This window comes from Hylobates moloch, unplaced genomic scaffold (genome assembly GCF_009828535.3).
Source record: "Hylobates moloch isolate HMO894 unplaced genomic scaffold, HMol_V3 SCAFFOLD_23, whole genome shotgun sequence".
Lineage (NCBI taxonomy): Eukaryota > Metazoa > Chordata > Mammalia > Primates > Hylobatidae > Hylobates > Hylobates moloch.
In genome coordinates, this window is record NW_026652298.1 from 12,164,820 (window position 1) to 12,184,524 (window position 19,705).

Genomic DNA, 19,705 nt, shown 5'->3' on the forward strand with positions numbered 1-19,705 from the left:
TTTTTATTTTGAAAAATAGTTATTTATAAAAACTATATTGATGTGTAATGGATTTATTGATATTTTTAAGTGAGTTGATAAATATTTTTGAATTTTCTAATTTCTGATCCAGTAAATATTGGTAGATTTAACCCATATAAGCAAATACTTCTTGGGATCACCAATAACTTTTAAATGTAAAAATATTAAGGGCCTTGAGGCCAAAATGAGAAACTACTCTTGAAAGACATTGAGATTGTTTCCATTTTTCAGTTATTATAAGCAATGCTTCAGTAAACAACATCAAGTGCTGTCTTTGTGCACTTCTAAAAGTTTGTAAGTTTGTAGGAAAAATTCTTAGAAGTAGATATGCTGGGCCGAAGGATATGTGTTTTTGAAATAGTGATAGATTATACCAAATTGCCAATTTATGTGCCCAGCAGTGGTTCATGAGTCATCCTACATTCTGATCAATGGGATAAGTAGAAAGCAGTGTATTGTTGTGTAATGTACTTTTTCTTAATTATGAGTGAGACTAAGAATTTTTTAGATGTTTATAGCCCATAGATATTTTTTTGTTTGATGAATGGCTTGTTCATATTTGCCTCTCACACAGGTTTTTTTACTGGACATTTTGTTTGATTATCTGCTTTTAAATAAGAGTCCCATGGTAGATTTTATTTCCCAAGAATAGCCATAATAATATCTCCTATTCCACATGCTCTTCTTTTTTTTTTTTTTTTGAGGCAGGATCTTATTTTCTCACCCAGTCTGGAGTGCAGTAGTGTGATCTGGCTCACTGCAACCTCTATCTAATGGGCTCAAGCCATCTTCCCACCTCAGCCCTCCAAGTAGCAGAGACTACAGGTGCACACCACCACACCTGGCTAATTTTCATATTTTTTGTAGAGAAGAACTTTTGCCTTGTTGCCCAGGCTTGTCTTGAACTCCCGAGCTCAGGCAATCCGCCTGCCTCAGCCTCCCAAAGTACTGGGATTACTGGTGTGAGCCACCATGTCTGGCACACATGCTCTTCTTAAAAATGTGATTTTGACATTCTTCCTCATTGGCAGGTTGGGTCTCTATTCCTTCCCTTTGAAACTGGGCAAATTTGCTGATAGTTTATGATTTCCTAAGTCTTGATTATAAGATATAGCTTCCCCCTGGTTCTCTAGGGACACTTGTACTTGGAAACCAGTCACCATACTATAAGGAAGCCCATAAATCCATAAGAAGTAGGCCTCATTTTCCCTAGCTGAGATCCCAGTTGACAGCCAGCATTAACTGCTAAACTCATGAATCAGTGACCCCTAAGATGATTCCAGGCCCCGAAGGGCCTAAGTCACCCCAAGCCTTCAAGTCTTCCCTGTGTATATCCTAGCCACTTTAATTAATTTTTACACCAACCCTTGCAAGGTGAAATTACCTATGACAGACTTTAAAACAGCTGTGGTGCAGTTTTATCTTTATTTTCTTTTTCACATGTGCATTGTGTGTGAACATCATATTAATAAATCATCTGATTTTCTGGAGGTGTCCCCTTGGAATAAAGTACTTTAAAATAAAACACAGAGAAAAGGAAAGCTTTTGTTATAGAAACTATTCAGATGTTATTTATGACTTTCTTTGAACTTAACAAGAGTTGATTTCATCCCCACAGTTGTCTTACTGAGCTGCAAGAAACCTGATGAGTTTCTTAACCTTATTCAAAATGGCTTTATGTCATTGTGTGAATTAAGTTGAGGTAACTTTTACATACAAACAAAGAAGAGGAAGAATCTTTGTTTAATAGTGGTTCTCAACTGGGTACTATTTTGCCCTGCTCCTCGCCCCTTCCTGCCAGCATTGTCGTTACAGGACAGGGAAGTGCTGCTGGCAGTAATGGGTGGGAGCCAAGGCTGTTGCTAAGTTCTGCGGTACTTAGAACTGAAATGGGAGAGTTCCCTGACCCCCCCTCACAGGATATGCAACAGGGCCACAAGTGCTCAAGCCGCTTACCGGAGGGTGAGCATGCAGACAGGTAGGTGCAGGAGCCAGGGCAAGTACCCCTGGGCTCCAACCCCATGACAACATCCAGAGGTGGTAGCCTGCAACTCCCAAAACCCAAGTGTGTGTGTGTGTGTGTGTGTGTGTGTGTGTGTGTGTGTGTGTGTGTGTGTGTGTGTGTGTGTGTGTGTGTGTGTGTGTGTGTGTGTGTGTGTTACAGTCCACTTGCCGTCAGCAGACAGCTTAAGCGTTAACCAGCTCAGTGCCCTCTTAGTACCTAGGTCATTGTCTGGCATCCAGGAAGAATCAGGTCACACACAGACTTGAAGATGGTGAATGTGGGGGTTTTATTGACTGGTGGAGGTGGCTCTCAGTGAGCTGTATGGGGAGCTGGAAAGGGTATGGAGTGAGAAGATGATCTTTCCCTAGACTTTAGCCATCCAGTGGCCGATCTCCTTTCCTACCACCCCAGCCGAACTCCTATCGGCGTTCAGATGCTCCTTCTCTTCTTTCCTTCCCTGCTGTGCCATTCTGCTGTTCTGCTCTTCTGTTCTCCTTATGGAGCTGTGGATTGCAGTTTATATAGGTACAGGATAAGGGGGTGTGGTGGACCGTATGGAAACTTTTGGGCATGAAGACAGGAGTGCCTGTTCCCATTTAGGGCCTCGAGTTTCCAGGCTTGAGGGTGAGGCCTTTGCCAGGGAACTGCCCACTTCTACCCAGTATTTTCGTTTTCTGTCTGTGTCAGAACAACCCCCCCCCAATAACAAAGAATTATCTATCCAATGTTTGATAGTCCCAAGCTTGAGAAACCCTGAATTTAAGCCACCCATGTTTTGTTGGTGAAGTTTTGTTTGAGTTTAGATTTGGAAGTATAATTATCTTGTTTCACTGAGCAGTTGCAGGAGCATCATTCAAGAAGTATTTATTAGGTGCATACCATGTGCCAAAATAGCAGATGGCTTATAGAGGGCCTTGTATGCCATAAGTGTAGCAGACAGAATAATCTCTCTCGTCCCCCAAGGATGTGCATGTCCTAATCCCTGGAACCTGTGAATATGTTTCATGTATCAAAGAACAAAATTTCAACAAAGTGAGTTTCAAAGATTTAATTAGCTTTATTAGTGATTCATGAATCAGGCAGCATCCAATCTGCAAAATAGATGGGAGTTCTGAGGAGGTGGCAGAAGAGTTGGTTTTTATAAGGTAACTTGAGCAGGAACAAGGAAACAGCATAGTACAAAAAGTGGATTGGTTAACATTTGGTTACTTTCCTTGGATGGGCTAAGGGAAAGGGTGCTTCCTTATCCTATCTCAGGTTTACTGGGCCCCTTTTGATTGGTTACTGTGAATCTCAATTTTAGAAAACTGGTCTGTTTTTAAATTTTGTTTGATTACATGGCATCTAGCACAAGTGACTGCATTCTGGTTATTTAACACATGAGAAAATGGAATTTGCTGATCAAAGATAGGTACATTTGGATTATCTAGATAGGAACATTTGTCATGACAAGTCATTAAAAGTGGAAGATGGGGGAGAGGGGAGGAGGGACGGGGGTGGCAGTGGTGCAGAACAGAGTGGAGGAGGAGCCAGAACAGAAAACAAAGAGAACATATTCCTGTTACTTAGGCGCAAGGACAGCTAACTGGCTATGTGGACTTAAATAACGGCATTATTATTCACTGAGTGGACGCAGTTAATCTGTAGGTAGCTAAATGTTGATGGGCGGGGTGGGCAGGAGGAGAAAGTTGAGATCCTGTAGTAGGAAAATGCCAGGAAGCTTTCTTAGATGTGGCTAAGCACAGTCTCAAATCTTTTCTTGCCAAAAGTTTTCTACTCTTTCTGAAGATTCCTCAATAAATCAAAATATAATCAAATAACATTTAAAAATATATATACATCTGATCTGTGATAAAAACCAATGAGATGGCCAGGTACAGTGGCTCACACCTGTAATCTTAGCACTTTGGGAGGTCAAGACGGGTGGATCACTTGAGACCAGCCTGGCCACCATGGTGTGACCCCATCTATACTAAAAATACAAAAATCAGCTGGGCACGGTGGCATGCCCCATAGTCCCTGCTACTCGGGAGGCTGAGGCACGAGAATCGCTTGAACCTGGGAGGCAGAGGTTGCAGTGAGCCGAGGTGCCACTGCACTCCAGCCTGGGGCACAGGGTGAGACTCTGACTCAAAAAAAAAAAAAAAAAAAAAAATTCAGTGAGAGAACAGGATCTGCTTTAGAAAAATTAGCCTCCATAGCCAAACTTGGTTTATTTAACACTTTTGCTCTGTCAGCAGATGGTCAAGATGGAAAATTTTTAGCCCCTTATTCATCTCCATCACGTTTTGTCATTTTTATAAATTATTGATATACCATTTGATGAAATCAAATTTTTGAAAGAGATTGAGGACACTGACTGACCCATTATTAAACTTTCTTGCCTTTAAAGGTTCTCATTCAACATTTCCTCTTTACAGCACCTGCACTTTTCAATCCTTCACCTGATACTTGACCTTGTTGAGCATTTTTATCAAGAGACTTGAGATTCTCGTAAGATTTGCTCAGTGACCTTGCTTCTTGGAACCACAAAGGCAATTAGAACAATAAGGAGATACAAGGGAGCAGCTATGTCCTATAGATGTTCATACTTGTTCAGATTTCTCAGTCCCTATAATAAAAATGTAGACAGAAATAAATGATATTCAGAAAACTCAGCATATCCGTGACATTTAGATTTCAAATAGAAATCTCATCTGATTTTTCCTCACAGTTTATCTTTCCATTCTCTGAATCACCTGGTGTCCACATATAATAGGAACAATATATTAATTCACATGTCTGGTTTTATAGTATATTCTCTCCCATAGTGGACAAACAGGAATATTAATTATATTTCTGAGAGGGAAGTAATAGAATTAAAGGCATTGCTGGATAGTGGCACTTTTAGATATCTAGCAGTCTGTTATTTTCTAATTTAGTAACATTAATGTGCCATGGCACACCCCTAAATATTCTATTACACTTTGTTATGTAGCCATTTTACTTTAATGACAATAAGATGAATGGAAACGATTCCCTATTATTTAATTTAGTTATATATTAAAGTTGATTTTTTTTAAGGTAAAGAGATCACCCCATTGCTGGAAACTGAATGGAGACAGTCCTAAATTGCACTGCCAAAATTGACTTATAAGTAGAAATGCTTTTATAAAACATGTAAGAAATTATCTCAAAAAGCAACATAGTTTTATAGGATTCTAAAAATACATGTAAGATTATAACATTTTTATTGGTGCAAAATTTATCTTATTTTCCTACACGTTTTCTTTTTGTGATAGCAAGTCTTCCCCACAGCCTTCTGTATAAACTGATGCTAAGGATAGCCTATGGTAGTCTTGTGAGCCTATGTTTAGTTGAACTTAAGATGATCTAGTGGGTGTATAGTGACAGATCTGAATAATATGTTCAGGAAACTTTATATATAAAAATTCTACTCTATTTAAGTAGAATATATAAATGTTCATGAAACATTTACAAAAACTGAGCATATTCTAGGCTAACAAAGAAAATCCCTAGTTTCTTAGAGCAGAAATAGTACAGGTTAAATTATCTGACCACATTAAAGTAAAACCAGATATTACACAAAGGTTGAGAGAAATACTGGTTTCATAAAGTTTTTTAAACAGTATTTTAAAGGGGAAGCTTGAAATTTTGAAGTAGATGACATAGAACGTTGAGATTGTTACACATAAAAACGTGTGAGCAAAACTCAATTATTACTAGCCTTAAGTAATTTTATTATACAAGAAAAAATGAAAATAAATGAACTCTACTTAAGTCAAGATGTGAAAAAAGAAAAATAGAAGACATTAGAAAAAATCAGCCTTAGAAAAATAGAAGACATTAATAATTTTAAAAATTAGAAGGCAGAAAAGTACTAAAATTGATGAATAAGTATTGTTTGCTTGTTTTTCTTCTTAACCCACAGAATAGATAAACCTGGCCAATTTAATCAAGGGGTGGAAGAATAAACATAAAATATTAGGGATAAGAAGGCATATAATATGGCTTCAGGTATCGTACATGCAAGTCTAGGCTAATCAATGGAAAAATCTTTTCAGGACAGTTTTCCCATATTAATTTTACCAAAAAAAAATTAAAAATAAACTTAGGACCTGATAGAAATAGATTTATAACCATGGAAGAAGTGTTTTAAATTGCCTCCTTCTGCCCAAAAGCCCCTCCCGTCAAATGTTTCTTGCTTGCTCATTGCAAGTGGTTTTACCAGAATGTACTGTCAGTCTTTTCTTTATGTAGTTTAATTCATTTAATATTACTAATGACAGGCCGGGATGGGTGGCTTACGCCTGTAATGCCAGCACTTTGGGAGGCCAAGGCAGGTGGATCACTTGAGGTTAGGAGTTCAAGACCAGCCTGGCCAACATGGTGAAACCCCATCTCTACAAAAAATTAGCCAGGCATGGTATTGCACGCCTGTAATCCCAGCTCCTTGAATTTGAATGGCTGAGGCAGAAGAATTGCCTGAACCCAGGAGGCGGAGGCTGTAGTGAGCCGAGATTGCACCACTGCACTCCAGCCTGGCAGACAGAGCGAGACCCTGTTTTTAAAATGAAAAATTACTAATGACATTCTTTTAACAATAGCTTGTCTTTCCACCCTTCTTTCTTCTTTTGTTCCTCCCTCCCTTCCTTTCTTCCTTTGTATCCAATTTTAAGGAATAGATCATTCTATGCTAGTTCAACTATTCTAGAACCTAGAAAAAAGAATAAAACAGAAAAGAATAGATGGCTTTTTAAAATAAAAATAGATGCAAAAAATGTAAATTACTATCAGCAAATTTGATCTAACATAAATTTAGCATTTATTCCTGGTAAAATTTCTTACTGAAATAGGAATAGAATATTATGTCTTTACCATGATAAAATATCTATTTGAAACTGCACAAACAGGTCAGGCGCGGTGGCTCATGCCTGTAATCCCAGCACTTTGGGAGGCCGAGGCGAGCAAATCACGAGGTCAGGAGATCAAGACCATCCTGGTTAACACGGTGAAACCCTGTCTCTACTAAAAATACAAAAAATTAGCGGGCACGGTGGTGGGTGCATGTAGTCCCACCTAGTCGGAAGGCTGAGGCAGGAGAATGGCGGGAACCCGGGAGGCTGGAGTTTGCAGTGAGCTGAGGTCGCGCCACTGCACTCCAGCCTGGGTGACAGAGCGAGACTCCGTCTCAAAAAAAAAAAAAAGAAACTGCACAAACATACCACTGGATAGTGAATATTCTAAATGCCAGGAAATGCTATATTCTGTAACAACCTCTGGAATCTGAACTTAATGTAATAGTTTATTGCTCGGGAAAAACACAAGAGAGGGAGGAGCAGGAGTGGGTCTTGAAATCCGCAGTCTTTAAGGGATGATCCTGTCAATGAAAGATTTATTCTGAGCCAAATATGAGTGACCATGGCTGGTGACATAGGCCTCAGGAGGTCCTGAGAACATGTGCCCAAGGTGGTTGGGGTACATCTTGGTTTTATACATTTTAGGGAGACATGAGACTTCAGTCAAATGCATTTAAGAAATACAGGGCTGGGCGTGATGGCTCACGCCTGTAATCCCAGCACTTTGGGAGGCCGAGGTGGGTGGATCAAGAGGTCAGGAGATTGAGATCATCCTGGCTAACACGGTGAAACCCCGTCTCTCCTAAAAATACAAAAAATTAGCCGGGTGTAGTGGCGGGTGCCTGTAGTCCCAGCTACTCGGAAGGCTGAGGCAGGAGAATGGCATGAACCCGGGAGGCGGAGCTTGTAGTGAGCCAAGATTGTGCCACTGCACTCCAGCCTGGGTGACAGAGCAAGACTCTGTCTAAAAAACAAAAAAAAAAGAAAAAGAAATACATTGGTTTGGTCCAGAAAGGTGGGACAAAATGTGGAGGCAGGAGGCTTCCAGATTATTGGTAGATTTAAATTTTTCTGGTTGACGGTTGAGTTTTTCTAAAGACCTGGGGTCAATAGAAAAGAAATGTCTGGGTTGTGGAGACCAAAGTTTTATCATGCAGATGAAGCCTCCAGGTAGCAGGCTTCAAAGAGAATAAATTATAAATGTCTCTTATCAGACTTAAGGTCTGTGTTGATGCTAATACTGGAGAGGTATAATGAGGCACATCTGCTTGCCATCATGGCCTGAAGCAGTCTTTCAGGTTAAATTTTAAGAGTGTCATGGCTAAAGAGGAAGTCCATTCAAATGGATGGTGGGTGGTAGAGGGCCTTACAATTTTAGTTTTGGTTTACAATCCAGACTTATTGAAATGCATGGCTTCAACACATGGCTCTGTCTAGCAGGAAAACTGTGAAAAAGAATGAGTAGGAGTAGTTTAAGAGTTAGGTTGAATAATGGCACTTACCATTTCTGCTCACATTCCATTGGCTGGAAATGTGGTCTGTGTGGCCTAGGAAGAAGAGTAAGAGTTTGATGATGATGATACAATAGTCTGTTACACGGAGTTTCTAGCCAATGCGATGAGAGGAGAGTCTATGTAAGTTTTATGTATTGGCAAAGAAGAGTCGAAATTCAGAAGTCATTGTAATGATAATGTTGCAGTAAAAACCGGGTTCTTGTCACACGACCAGGAAGGATTAGGCTCGCAGACACTTTGAAGGGTGAGGGGGAACGGAATTACTGGGCAAAAATGGAAAAAACTCAGCAAAGTGACAGGGGTACCTGTTAACAGGTCCCCATCTCACATATTGAATCCCAAGTTACCACATAGGAACAGGAGGGGCCAGGCTCCTCCCCCTGCAAATGGGGCATAAATTTCCCAAGGCTCCACCCTGTCCTCCCATGGAGCAGGCCGGTTAGAGATTCTCCCAGACCTGCAGTCTGTTTTTCAGCCTTCAGGCTGTTTTAGGCTTGAAGGCTGGGTTTCAGGGGGAAGGGGAGTGGGGCCTTGGCTGCCTCCTGTCTCTGTCAGTAATTTAAGCCAAAAAAATCCCTAAGAAGATCAACAGATCAACTATGAAGAGAATTTAATAAGTGATAATTATAAATAGTTAGGAAAAGCAGGCTAAATGAACGTCTTTTACAAATTTGAATCTCATTTACCCTGTGATTTGAGGAATCCTTTGGAATTCAGGAAACAAAAACCAAAATCAGAAGCGCACTAAACTTTTGGACAGTGGAGGAGTCAAACAATGATTTAAAAAAAAAAAAGTCATCAACATTTCCTAGTATGCACACAGTAAAGTAAAACTCCCTCAAAATTGCCTCAGTGAGACTAAAGGAGAACGGAAACCTGAAAGGTTTCTGGCAAGTAATGGTAAATGGGTTTAAGTTTAAAGAGCTTGTAGTTAGTAGCTGAAGGGTTTTTTTTTAAGTGTTACGTGTTTTATTTAGCCTGTTGTCTATATTCTTTTATTTTAATGCATATGGAAATACCTGTAGATGTTTTATTGTGTTTTCTTGAGAGATTAGGCCTCAAAACTCTTGGCCCACATTTTTCTGTAGCAGTGCTTCTTATTTTTGGATGTATATCACAATCATTTGAGGAGCTTTTAAATATTCTGGTACCTGAAACTACTTAAAATCAGAATCACTAGGAGTAGGACTTAGACATCAGCATTTTTTAAAGTTCCCCAAATGATTCCCTTATGCTGCCAAGTGAAGAACTATTGTATAAAGATTTGTTGTGACTTTACTGAGGCTTCCCTTTCCTCCTTTATTCTTATTGTTAGTTTTAAATGAAATTACATATGTGAATGGCCTACCCTGTACCTAGCAGAAGCCTTGCTTGTGATTGGAGTTTAGTAAATGTGGATATTGTATTTTGATTCCCATTTAATTGCTCTGAAGATGATTGCATACTGAAACGTGAAGAAATAAGCAGATGTTCTGTTGCTCAGATCTAGGCTTGAAATAATTACTTTGTCTAATTGCTTGAGTTGTGTTTCTGTCAAGTTTACTCTCAGAGATTTAAATAAAGCACATTGCAGTAAAGGCATACTAGAGTAAAAATGCCGAAGTAATAATGGTCAAGGACTAATAGAAAGAAAAATAATTATGTCAGGAAATCTAGCTTACAAGATAATTGCTAAATTGGAATTTTAATTTGTTCACTGAGACATGTATGTATGTACGGTTATTTTTATCTCATGAAGTCTAGGTCCCAGTGTTTCTAGACATAGCAATGTAAAATAGTTCCTTTACTTATAAGCTTGTCATTTAGAAATTGTATTCCAAGCTTCTCAAAGGACAGATTGGGTTTTACAGTGGGTATAATTTGATGATTGCGCTTGTATTGCTGCGCCCTATTGATTAGGTGGGTTCTGATTGGTATCTGCTGGACTCATACTCTTCATTAAGCCACAGAGTTAGGAGAGTTTATATCCAACAGATCTTAGAAACTTAGTTATTTTAGATATATTTCAGAAATTGACAGTTATCTGCAGGAAAACAATTAAAAGTCAGAAAAGAAGGGAATTTTTAAACCAAAGATATTTTAATTAAGGAATTTTTGAAGACCACATGGTTAAATACATTGTTGTAGATCAATTTTCCTTTTAAGATTTTTTGGCCTGTTATATACCTAGTGTATTTATGTGTCTTCTACCAAGTTTCATGGAAAGGAAGCCTGAATATATTATTATTATTAAAAAATGTTCTACATTTCTAAGTGACAAAAATTAAATTCAAATTTAGCAATTATTTAGTATTTTTCTAGGATGGAAAACACTTTAGCAAAATTCAATAGGAAATTGTTACCAGAAAGGGATCCTGATCAGATCCCAAGAGAGGGCTCTTGGATCTCACACAAGAAAGAATTAAGGTTGAGTCCATAGAGTGAAGTGAAAGCAAGCTTATTGAGAAATACAGGAATAAAAGAATGGCTACTCCATAGGCAGAGCAGCCCCGAGGGCTGCTGGCTGGCCATTTCTATGGATCTTTCTTTCTTTCTTTCTTTCTTTTCTTTTTTCTTTTCTTTTTCTTTTTTTTTTTTTTTTAAGACAGAGTTTTGCTCTTGTTGCCCAGGCTAGAGTGCAGTGGCGCAACCTCGGCTCACTGCAGCCTCCGCCTCCCGAGTAGCTGAATTTACACGCATGCACCACCATGGCCAGCTAATTTTTTGTATTTTTCTAGTAGAGACTAATTTTTTGTATTTTTCATTGTATCATTTCATTGTATCATTGTATCAGCTAATTTTTTGTGTTTTTCATTGTATCATGTTGGCCAGGCCAGTCTCCAACTCCTGACCTCAGTTATCCACCCGCCTCAGCCTCCCAAAGTGCAGGGATTACAGGCGTGAGCCACAATGCCCGGCCTTTTTATGGGTATTACTTGATTATATGCTAAACAAAGGATGGATTGTTCATGATCATTTTGGAATGGTTCCTCCCACCCACCCTTTTTTTTTTTTTAGAGGATTTTGTTTTTTCCAGGTGAGTGCAATGGAGGACACCACCATGCCCAGCTAATTTTGTATTTTTAGTAAAGATGGGGTTTCTCCATGTTGGTCAGGCTGGTCTCAAACTCCCGACCTCAGGTGATCTGCCCACCCCAGCCTCCCAAAGTGCTGGGATTACAGGTGTGAGCCACGGCACCCAGCCAATTCCTCCCCTTTTTAGACTATACAGGGTAACTTCTGGATGTTACCCTATATGTTACCCTACAAATACCACCATGGCATTTGTAAACCGTCATGGTGCTGGTGGGATTGTCTTTTAGCATGCTAAGGCATTATAATTAACATGTAATGAGGAATGAAGATGACCACAGGTCACTTTTGTGGCCATCTTGGTTTTGGTGGGTTTTAGCCAGCTTCTTTACCACAACCTGTCTTATCAGCTAGGTCTTTATGACCTGTATCTTGTGCTGAACTCCTATCTCATCCTGTGACTTAGAATGTCTAATGTCCTGGGAATGCAGCCCAGTAGGTCGCCGCCTTATTTTATCCAGCCCCTATTCAAGATGGAGTTGCAGGCCAGGCGTGGTGGCTCAGGCCTGTAATCCCAGCACTTTGGGAGGCTGAAGTGAGTGGATCATGAGGTCAGGAGATGGAGATCATCCTGGCTAACAGGGTGAAACCCCGTCTCTACTAAAAATAAAAACAAATTAGCTGGGCATAGTGGCGGGTGCCTGTAGTCCCAGCTACTTGGGAGGCTGAGGCAGGAGAATGGTGTGAACCCAGGAGGCGGAGCTTGCAGTGAGCCGAAATCCTGCCACTGTACTCCAGCCTGAGCGACAGAGTGAGAGACTCAAAAAAAAAAAGATGGAGTTGCACTGGTTCAAAGGCCTCTGACAAAATAACTTTACAGTGAGTAGTTTCTGAAAAATTATAATTAGGCATATAGGTTTAAAAAGTGAATAATGACATATGCCACGTAAGGAAAATGAAAGATTTTGATTTCACTAAATTCTTGCTGGGTGAAATTGCTTATTAGTGTAGTGAAATATAATGGGAAACTTTGTTTCAAGAAATAGAAATCTCAAAAAGAAATTTGTAAATAGCCCCACAGAAACTAAAATCTTGAACCACTTTAGAAGACTACTTCATAGGTTGAAGCATATGTCAAAAGGCTGTCATTACCAACAGAGGGAACTGCTGATAAACACTTCAACTAGAACTGTTCTGTCTTAGAGTAATAATTTTAAAATTAAGCAATACTGAGCCATTTGCTCATTAAAATCCGATGTGTGGACTTTAGAAGTGAATCTGGCTATTAACACTTCATTTATCTGGTGTTACCCCAGAGTCAGGAATTCTGGGTAATTATCTCTTGCTAATGACTGAAGCTTCTGAAGGTTCCTAATTTTATCTTAACCATTTCAATGGAAATAGTTCTTAAATGATCACATACTTTCTTAGAAGGCAAGAGCATATGAAGTAATGGAAAGAGAAGAAAACCAGGAATTTTCCCATCTGTATTCTAGTTCTGATGAAGTCATTAACTTGAGAAAAACTAACCTTGAATGTCATTCAGAGCTTGGAGACATCAGCTTTTATCTCAAAATTGAACACAGGCCTAGCTGCTTAGAAATTGTATTATTAGACACTTATATAAGCTAATACATAAGATGAGATGTCAGTTGTAGAGCGGTTTGTCCTTATACCAAATGGCCACAGAGGGGTATACTTTTCTAATTGCTGAGTCTGTTTTTTAGAGTAATCTTCTTAATTTGGAATAATTTTAGGTTTACAAAAAAGTAACAAAAATAGTACAAAGAGTTCCCATGTGCCCCTCACCCGGTTTCTCCTAATGTTAACATTGTATGTTACATTTTTCTTTCTTCTTCTTTTTCTTTTCTTTTTTTTTTTTTTGAGACGGAGTCTCGCTCTGTCGCCCAGGCTGGAGTGCAATGGCACAATCTCAGCTCACTGCAACTTCCGTATCCCAGATTCAGGTGATTGTCCTGCCTCAGCCTCCCAAGTAGCTGGGACTACAGGCGTGCACCACCATGCCAGGCTAATTTTTGTATTTTTAGTAGAGACGGATTTCACCATATTGGCCAGGATGGTCTCGAACTCCTGACCTTGTGATCTGCCTGTCTCAGCCTCCTAAAGTGCTGGGATTACAGGCATGAGCCACCGAGCCTGGCCCTACATTTTCCAAATATACATTTATCAAAATTAAGAAACCAGTATCAGTGCATTATTATTAAGACTTTTATTTAGATTTTACCAGTTTTTCTGGTAACACTCTTAGTTGCAGGATTCAATCAGGTATATCACACATTGCACTTAGCCTGGGTCCAGGTGTGTTTTATGTATATGTATGTATGTGCATACCACAGGTATAGAAGAGGCCAAAATATTTTCTTTTGTCATTGTTATCTTTAAGGAGTGGACTTCTGGGTTATTTTTCATGAAATTACGCTTCTTTTGTTTTCCAAATATCCCAGTGGGAGACGAGGAGTCCCTTTTTTTTTTTTTTTTTCCAGCCAGAAGCATATACAGGAATTTAAATAGTATTGCAATCCAGGGTAGGGCAAACACTGTCTCCTCTCTCGATCCTGAGGGCATCACTGGGTTGCCACAGTGGCCTACCCTATCTTCCTAAGGAGAATGCTGGACAATTGTATTTAAATGTTCTTCAGCATGTTTTGTTTCTTTTAGAATGCTTTCTACTAGGCTTTGATGCTTTAAATGAATGAGTCCCCCAGCTCTTCAGAAATGGCTGATCAGAAAACATGTTCAGGGGGCACTGGGGAACTGAAGTTAGACTAATTCAATGAAATTTTCTTTGACAGATTTTTCCACCATGAGATTGTTATAAAATCTGTGTGAGAGGAGAGGCAGAAGCAATTTTGTTACTGTGGAAGAGATTTCAAAGAATTTTTGTAAATTGCAGGTGAGAGAGACTTGTTTTGCTTTTTTGACACAGTCTTGCTCCTCTCTGTATCCCACAGCTGGCCCTGAAGGACCCTGTTCATACAGTGTCACTGCAGCAGTTCATCTACGAGAAGCTCAAGGCACAGCAGGAGATGCTAGGAGAACAAGGTTTCCAGTCCCTCATGGAAACAGTGGACACGGAGATTGTCACCCAGCTACAGGAGTTTTTGCAAGGATTCTAAGAGCACATGACATGTGGCTGCCTCCCCTTCAGAAACAAGCTGAGTAACCCAGCCTGCTGTTTGTATGTGAGAGCCTGCTGAGATGAAGAAATCACTTCATGAAAATAAGCAAAGACCACACATTTTTTACTACAAAATGTAAAGGATAAATGTAAATCCTGCATAACTAAAATCACAAACCTATTCCTCAAAAGAATTTAATTTTATATTTATGAGGGGGCCCTTCACTAAAAAGTACATGTAAAAGTACATTTGATGACAATAGCTGCTTAGTTTCCTGTTAAGAGAAGAAACTTTATCTTTCAGTTATGTGCTCTTAATATTTGAAGATGAGAGTTAATACCCGAGATGTTTTTCTGCAACCAAAATTCGTTAAATTTGGCTGCCTTATCCTTTTTTTAAGCTAATGAAACTGCAGGTTTGAAAAATGACAAAGCTGTTCAGATGATGCTATTAAAGAAATGTGTGTACTAAGCAAAAATATATAAATAGTGACAAATACACATTATCAAGCTTATCTTGCAAGGGAGTTATTTTCATCTAACATAGAAAATGTGTTTTATCAGACAAATGCTTTTATTTTCATTCGAATAATTTGATACAGAAATTAGTAAAGGCATTTTTTCTTTTTTTTTCCAGTAAATACATTGGGTCTATAAATGTACATTTGTAAGGCCCACAAAAGTGAACGTGTGGTACTGCAGTACCATGTGGGAGACCTCTGGTTATGGTTTAGTCCTAGTTCCTTTGTTACTCCTGTGAGCACCGAGAAGAACTGGGCGACTCCCAGTCCCACCTGTGCTGTGACAGTCCCACGTGGCTATGACAGACTGTTTAGTACTTACCTTTCTCAGGTTCCTCAGTGCAGGGGTGCATCAGGGCCTCAATAATAGGGGTATACCTGGGAGGATCCAGCAGTAATCCCCAGGGTACTAGGATTACTAGTACTCTGATGGAACTAGTCTTCCTTCCTTATTCCTCCAACATGCAGTACATAAAAAGGGGAAAAGGAGAAAAAAAAAGCCTTACTTTGTTTTACTTGCCATTTATTGTAAGGAAACTTTAAAGCATTTTTTAGGAAATACTCAAAAGCAAGGTTGGAAAATGTTTTATCTTTCTATAGAAAGTTGGGTACAGTATGTAACTGCGGGAAACCCACTGCCCCTTTGTAAGCTGTGGAACCCAAAATGTATGGGGATATTTGATGTTTTCAGAAAGAGGAAGAAAATATGGTCCAAATTAAATTTTCCAAAGATAACTCACCTTGGACTGATTTGTCTGACTACTTTTCTTGCTCCCCCCAACAAAATGAGTTCTTAAAAATTGCCCAGTGACTTATAGAGAATTTTCTTTTATAATCTAGCTTTGATTCTGTGCTAGTAGGTATCAGTATTGCAGGTGGCAAATCCTAGTTACCCTTTTAATTTATCTTCATTTAAAGACATAAAGCTCCTTTCAAGTGATATTTATCAGTTTTACTCAGTCCTCAAGACTGATCCAAGAATTTCTTTTTGTTGACTTAATTATTTTCATTTGAAACACTAACCCATTAGTGTTATCAGAAATTCTCAAACATGCTCATTTTTCAGTTATAGTAAAGTACTCATCCTTCTAATTCCTGACAGATTTCATTATAGTGCCATAGAAAATATTACTGAAATAGCTACCTTGCAAAAGAAGTAAAAAGCTTATCTCAGGGAAAGAGTTTGCTTCATTTTTAAAACTCGTAAGTTTAAATAGGCTTGGTAAATAGCTCAGAAAATAATTTATGTATCTTGAATTTTTAAGTGCTCAATTAAGACATGAAGTGTAATTATTGGTTTACAGAATTCTATTCATTAACAGAACTATATAGCAAATATATTAAGTTTAGGACAAACAACTCAGCCAGGCCTCTGGCCTCTGGGTGAACTGTGGCTCCTGAAGCCAGGTTATGATCATTTATACTCCAAAAACATATTCCTTTTCTATTTGTTTTCTATTCCAGAGACTTCTCCCAACCCTCTCACAAAGGCCCATGTGACTAACAGTAACATTTGAAAGCTTCCTTATAAGTTGGTCCCTCCTCTCTCTCCTACTAGTCATTTTAGAGAATCCACGTTATTGCATACAATTTTTAAAAAGATACAATTTTTCTTGAAAAATCCTCGCTTTAATCTTTATTTTACCCATTTCTTTATTCAGTTAGTATTTATTGAGTTACTGTTTGTGCCACATTCTGAGATTAGAACAGAGTACCCACCTTCATGAAATTTCACAGTTGATTAGGAACACAGACTTGCCGACATGCTGTAAGAAAATAGGGGTTCTGATGGAAGTGCACATTCTAAAGCAGTTGGCCTGCAGGGGAAGGAGACTGTGTATGAAATAAAATGATGCTGTCACTGTATAATTTGATAGTTATTTAAAAACTGCTCCCTAATAGCATGGTTTGGTGAGGCTACATAAGCGTCAGTGGCACTATACTGGAACTGGGCAACTCCCTGACTCCAGACTCACATCAATTTGGAGTCACTCTAACATATGAAGTCATCAGGTTTTGAAAATATTGGATCTTTGTAGCCTCACGACTAATCTCTAATTCCATGAATTAAAACATAAGGCTCATCTACTAAGGGTTGTTGTCTTTTCTACTTCTCCAAGTCATAAACCTATTGCATAGAAATTTAAAAGTTGAAGAGCTAATGAAGATAAGATGCATGTCATGAAAACCAAAATACTTTCTTCTCCTAACTTTAGAAAAGAAAAAAATCTGCAGAGGCATGAAAAAAATAGTATAATGAACCCCAATATACTCATCATCTAGATTTACCAAACTGTTGGCATTTTGCCGTATTTACTCTCTCTTTTTTTTTTTTTTTTTTTTTTTTGTTTTTTTTTTTTTTTTTTTTTTTTGAGACAGAGTCTTGTTCTGTCGCCCAGGCTGGAGTGCAGTGGCGCAATCTCGGCTCACTGCAAGCTCCGCCTCCCGGGTTCACGCCATTCTCCTGCCTCAGCCTCTCTGAGTAGCTGGGACTACAGGCGCCCGCCACCACGCCCGGCTACTTTTTTGTATTTTTAATAGAGATGGGGTTTCACCGTGGTCTCGATCTCCTGACCTCGTGATCAGCCCACCACGGCCTCCCAAAGTGCTGGGATTACAAGCGTGAGCCACCGCGCCCGGTCTACTCTCTTTATATATGTGTGTCGGTATATAAATATACTTACATAGACACACATGTACTTTCGCTAACCATTTGAAAGTACAAACACTACAAAAGTTTATTATTATAAACCCTTTATCTCCAAATACTTTAGCAGACATCTGAGGATGCCATTCCTCTGCATATCCACTAATGCCATTATACACCTAAGAAAATTCACAATAATGCAATAACATCTAATAAACAGTTCATATTCCAATTTTCCCTACTGCCACACAGATGTCCTTTATATGACATATAATAAAAGACATACAAAAATATGGTTTTTGATCCAGAATCCTATATTATTTATTTATTTTAGACAGGATATCACACTGTCACCCACGCTGGAATGCAGTGGCTTGATCTCGGCTCACTGCGGCCTCCACCTCCCTGGCTCAGGTGTTCCTCCCACCTCAGTCTCCCAGGCAGCTGGGACTACAGGCACTTGCCACCACGCGTGGCTGATTTTTGTATTTTTTTTGTAGAGACAGAGTTTCACCATATTGCCCAGGCTGGTCTCAAACCCCTGGGCTCAAGCAGCCCGCCTTGGCCTCCGAAAGTGTTGGGATTACAGGCCTCAGCCACCATGCCCAGCTCCATTTAATATTTATACATTGCATTTGGCTGCTTAATTTTTCAATCTAGAATTGTCTTCTTTTAGTGTCTTTGGCTTTTTAGAAGAATCCAAGGTAATTGCCCTGCAGAATGTTCCTTATTGTGGAATTTTCTAATTGTTTCCTCACAATTTTATTCAGGTAAGCATTTTTGGCAACAACGCTAATCTGGTAATGTACAGTTTCTGTGACATCACATCGGGAGGCACATAAAGTAAGCACCGGGCCTCTCTATTATAAGGATTATGTTTTTTATTTATTTATTTTTTGAGACGGAGTCTCGCAGTGTCACCCAGCCTGGAGTGCAATGGCGCAATCTCCGCTCACTGCAACCTCCACCTCCCGGATTCAAGTGATGCTCCTGCCTCAGCCTCCCAAGTAGCTGGTACTACAGGCACCTGCCACCACGCCCGGCTAATTTTTTGTATTTTTAGTAGAGACGGTTTTCACCATGTTGGCCAGGCTGGTCTTCAACTCCTGACCTCGTGATCCACCTTCCTCAGCCTCCTAAAGTGCTGGGATTACAGGCGCGAGCCACTGCGCCTGGCCGGATAAGTTTTTAAAGAGTTCTTACAGCTCTAGATATTTCCAGTGGTTATTTTGTTGATTGTTTGTTTTAACCTGAATCAGAGCTCTTATCACCACCAGCTTGCCTGTTAATTTACAGAAGTTCTGCAACTTTCTTTTAACCTAGAAAAGTAGCATGGCTAAACTGGGGAAGAAGTATATTAAACTTGGTTCAAGTTTCATCAGCCTTAAGTCTCCGAAACTCCTTTATGTTATTGCAAACCCTTTAGTCAAGAGTCATCTCTTGGCTGGGCGTGGTGGCTCACACCTGTAATCCCAGCTACTCAGGAGGCTGAGGCGGGAGAATCGCTTGAACCCAGGAGGCAGAGGTTGCAGTGAGCCAAGATCACGCCATTGCACTTCAGCCTAGGCGATGAGAGTGAAATGCTATGTCAAAAAAGAAAAAAAATAAAGTCGCCTCTCCAAGAGATCTATTTCTCTCTCTCTCTCGTTTTTAAGTTATGTAGTTCTTTGTGACTTCCAATATAACTTGAACTCACACACCACTAAAATGGAAGGCAAACACTGCCTTTTCCATTACCAAAATATCCTTTTTGGATTTGGAAACTTGGCAAAGAGGCAGATATGCAGCAATACTTTATCTTTTTAGTGAGACTTAAATTTGGGCTGAGCTTAGAAACATGCTAGACTTGAGAGCATTACCTTTGAGTGTGGTTAAGGATAAGAAGCAGTACATATCAGCTGGCAAAATGAGGAGAAAAAAATAATCATTTCCTTAAATGTGAAGCTTTGATCTTGATATCTTGGTGGGACTGTGACATCTGCTGGAA

The 19,705-nt window shown here is 39.4% G+C and overlaps 1 protein-coding gene across 5 annotated transcripts in view; it reads left to right on the top strand.

Annotated features, from left to right (window-relative positions):
- The window catches only part of IPO11 (importin 11), a 229,996-nt gene extending 212,850 nt beyond the window's left edge, over positions 1-17,146 (top strand). For 4 of the 5 annotated variants that reach the window (XM_032145222.2, XM_058433927.1, XM_058433926.1 and 1 more), the window contains exon 30: positions 14,384-17,146. In XM_032145222.2, the coding sequence (XP_032001113.1) occupies positions 14,384-14,548 (165 nt within the window). In that variant the 3' untranslated portion in view covers positions 14,549-17,146. The remainder of the gene's footprint in view (positions 1-14,383) is intronic. The other variant, XM_032145224.2, reaches the window with a different exon arrangement.
- Positions 17,147-19,705: the final 2,559 nt, after the last annotated feature.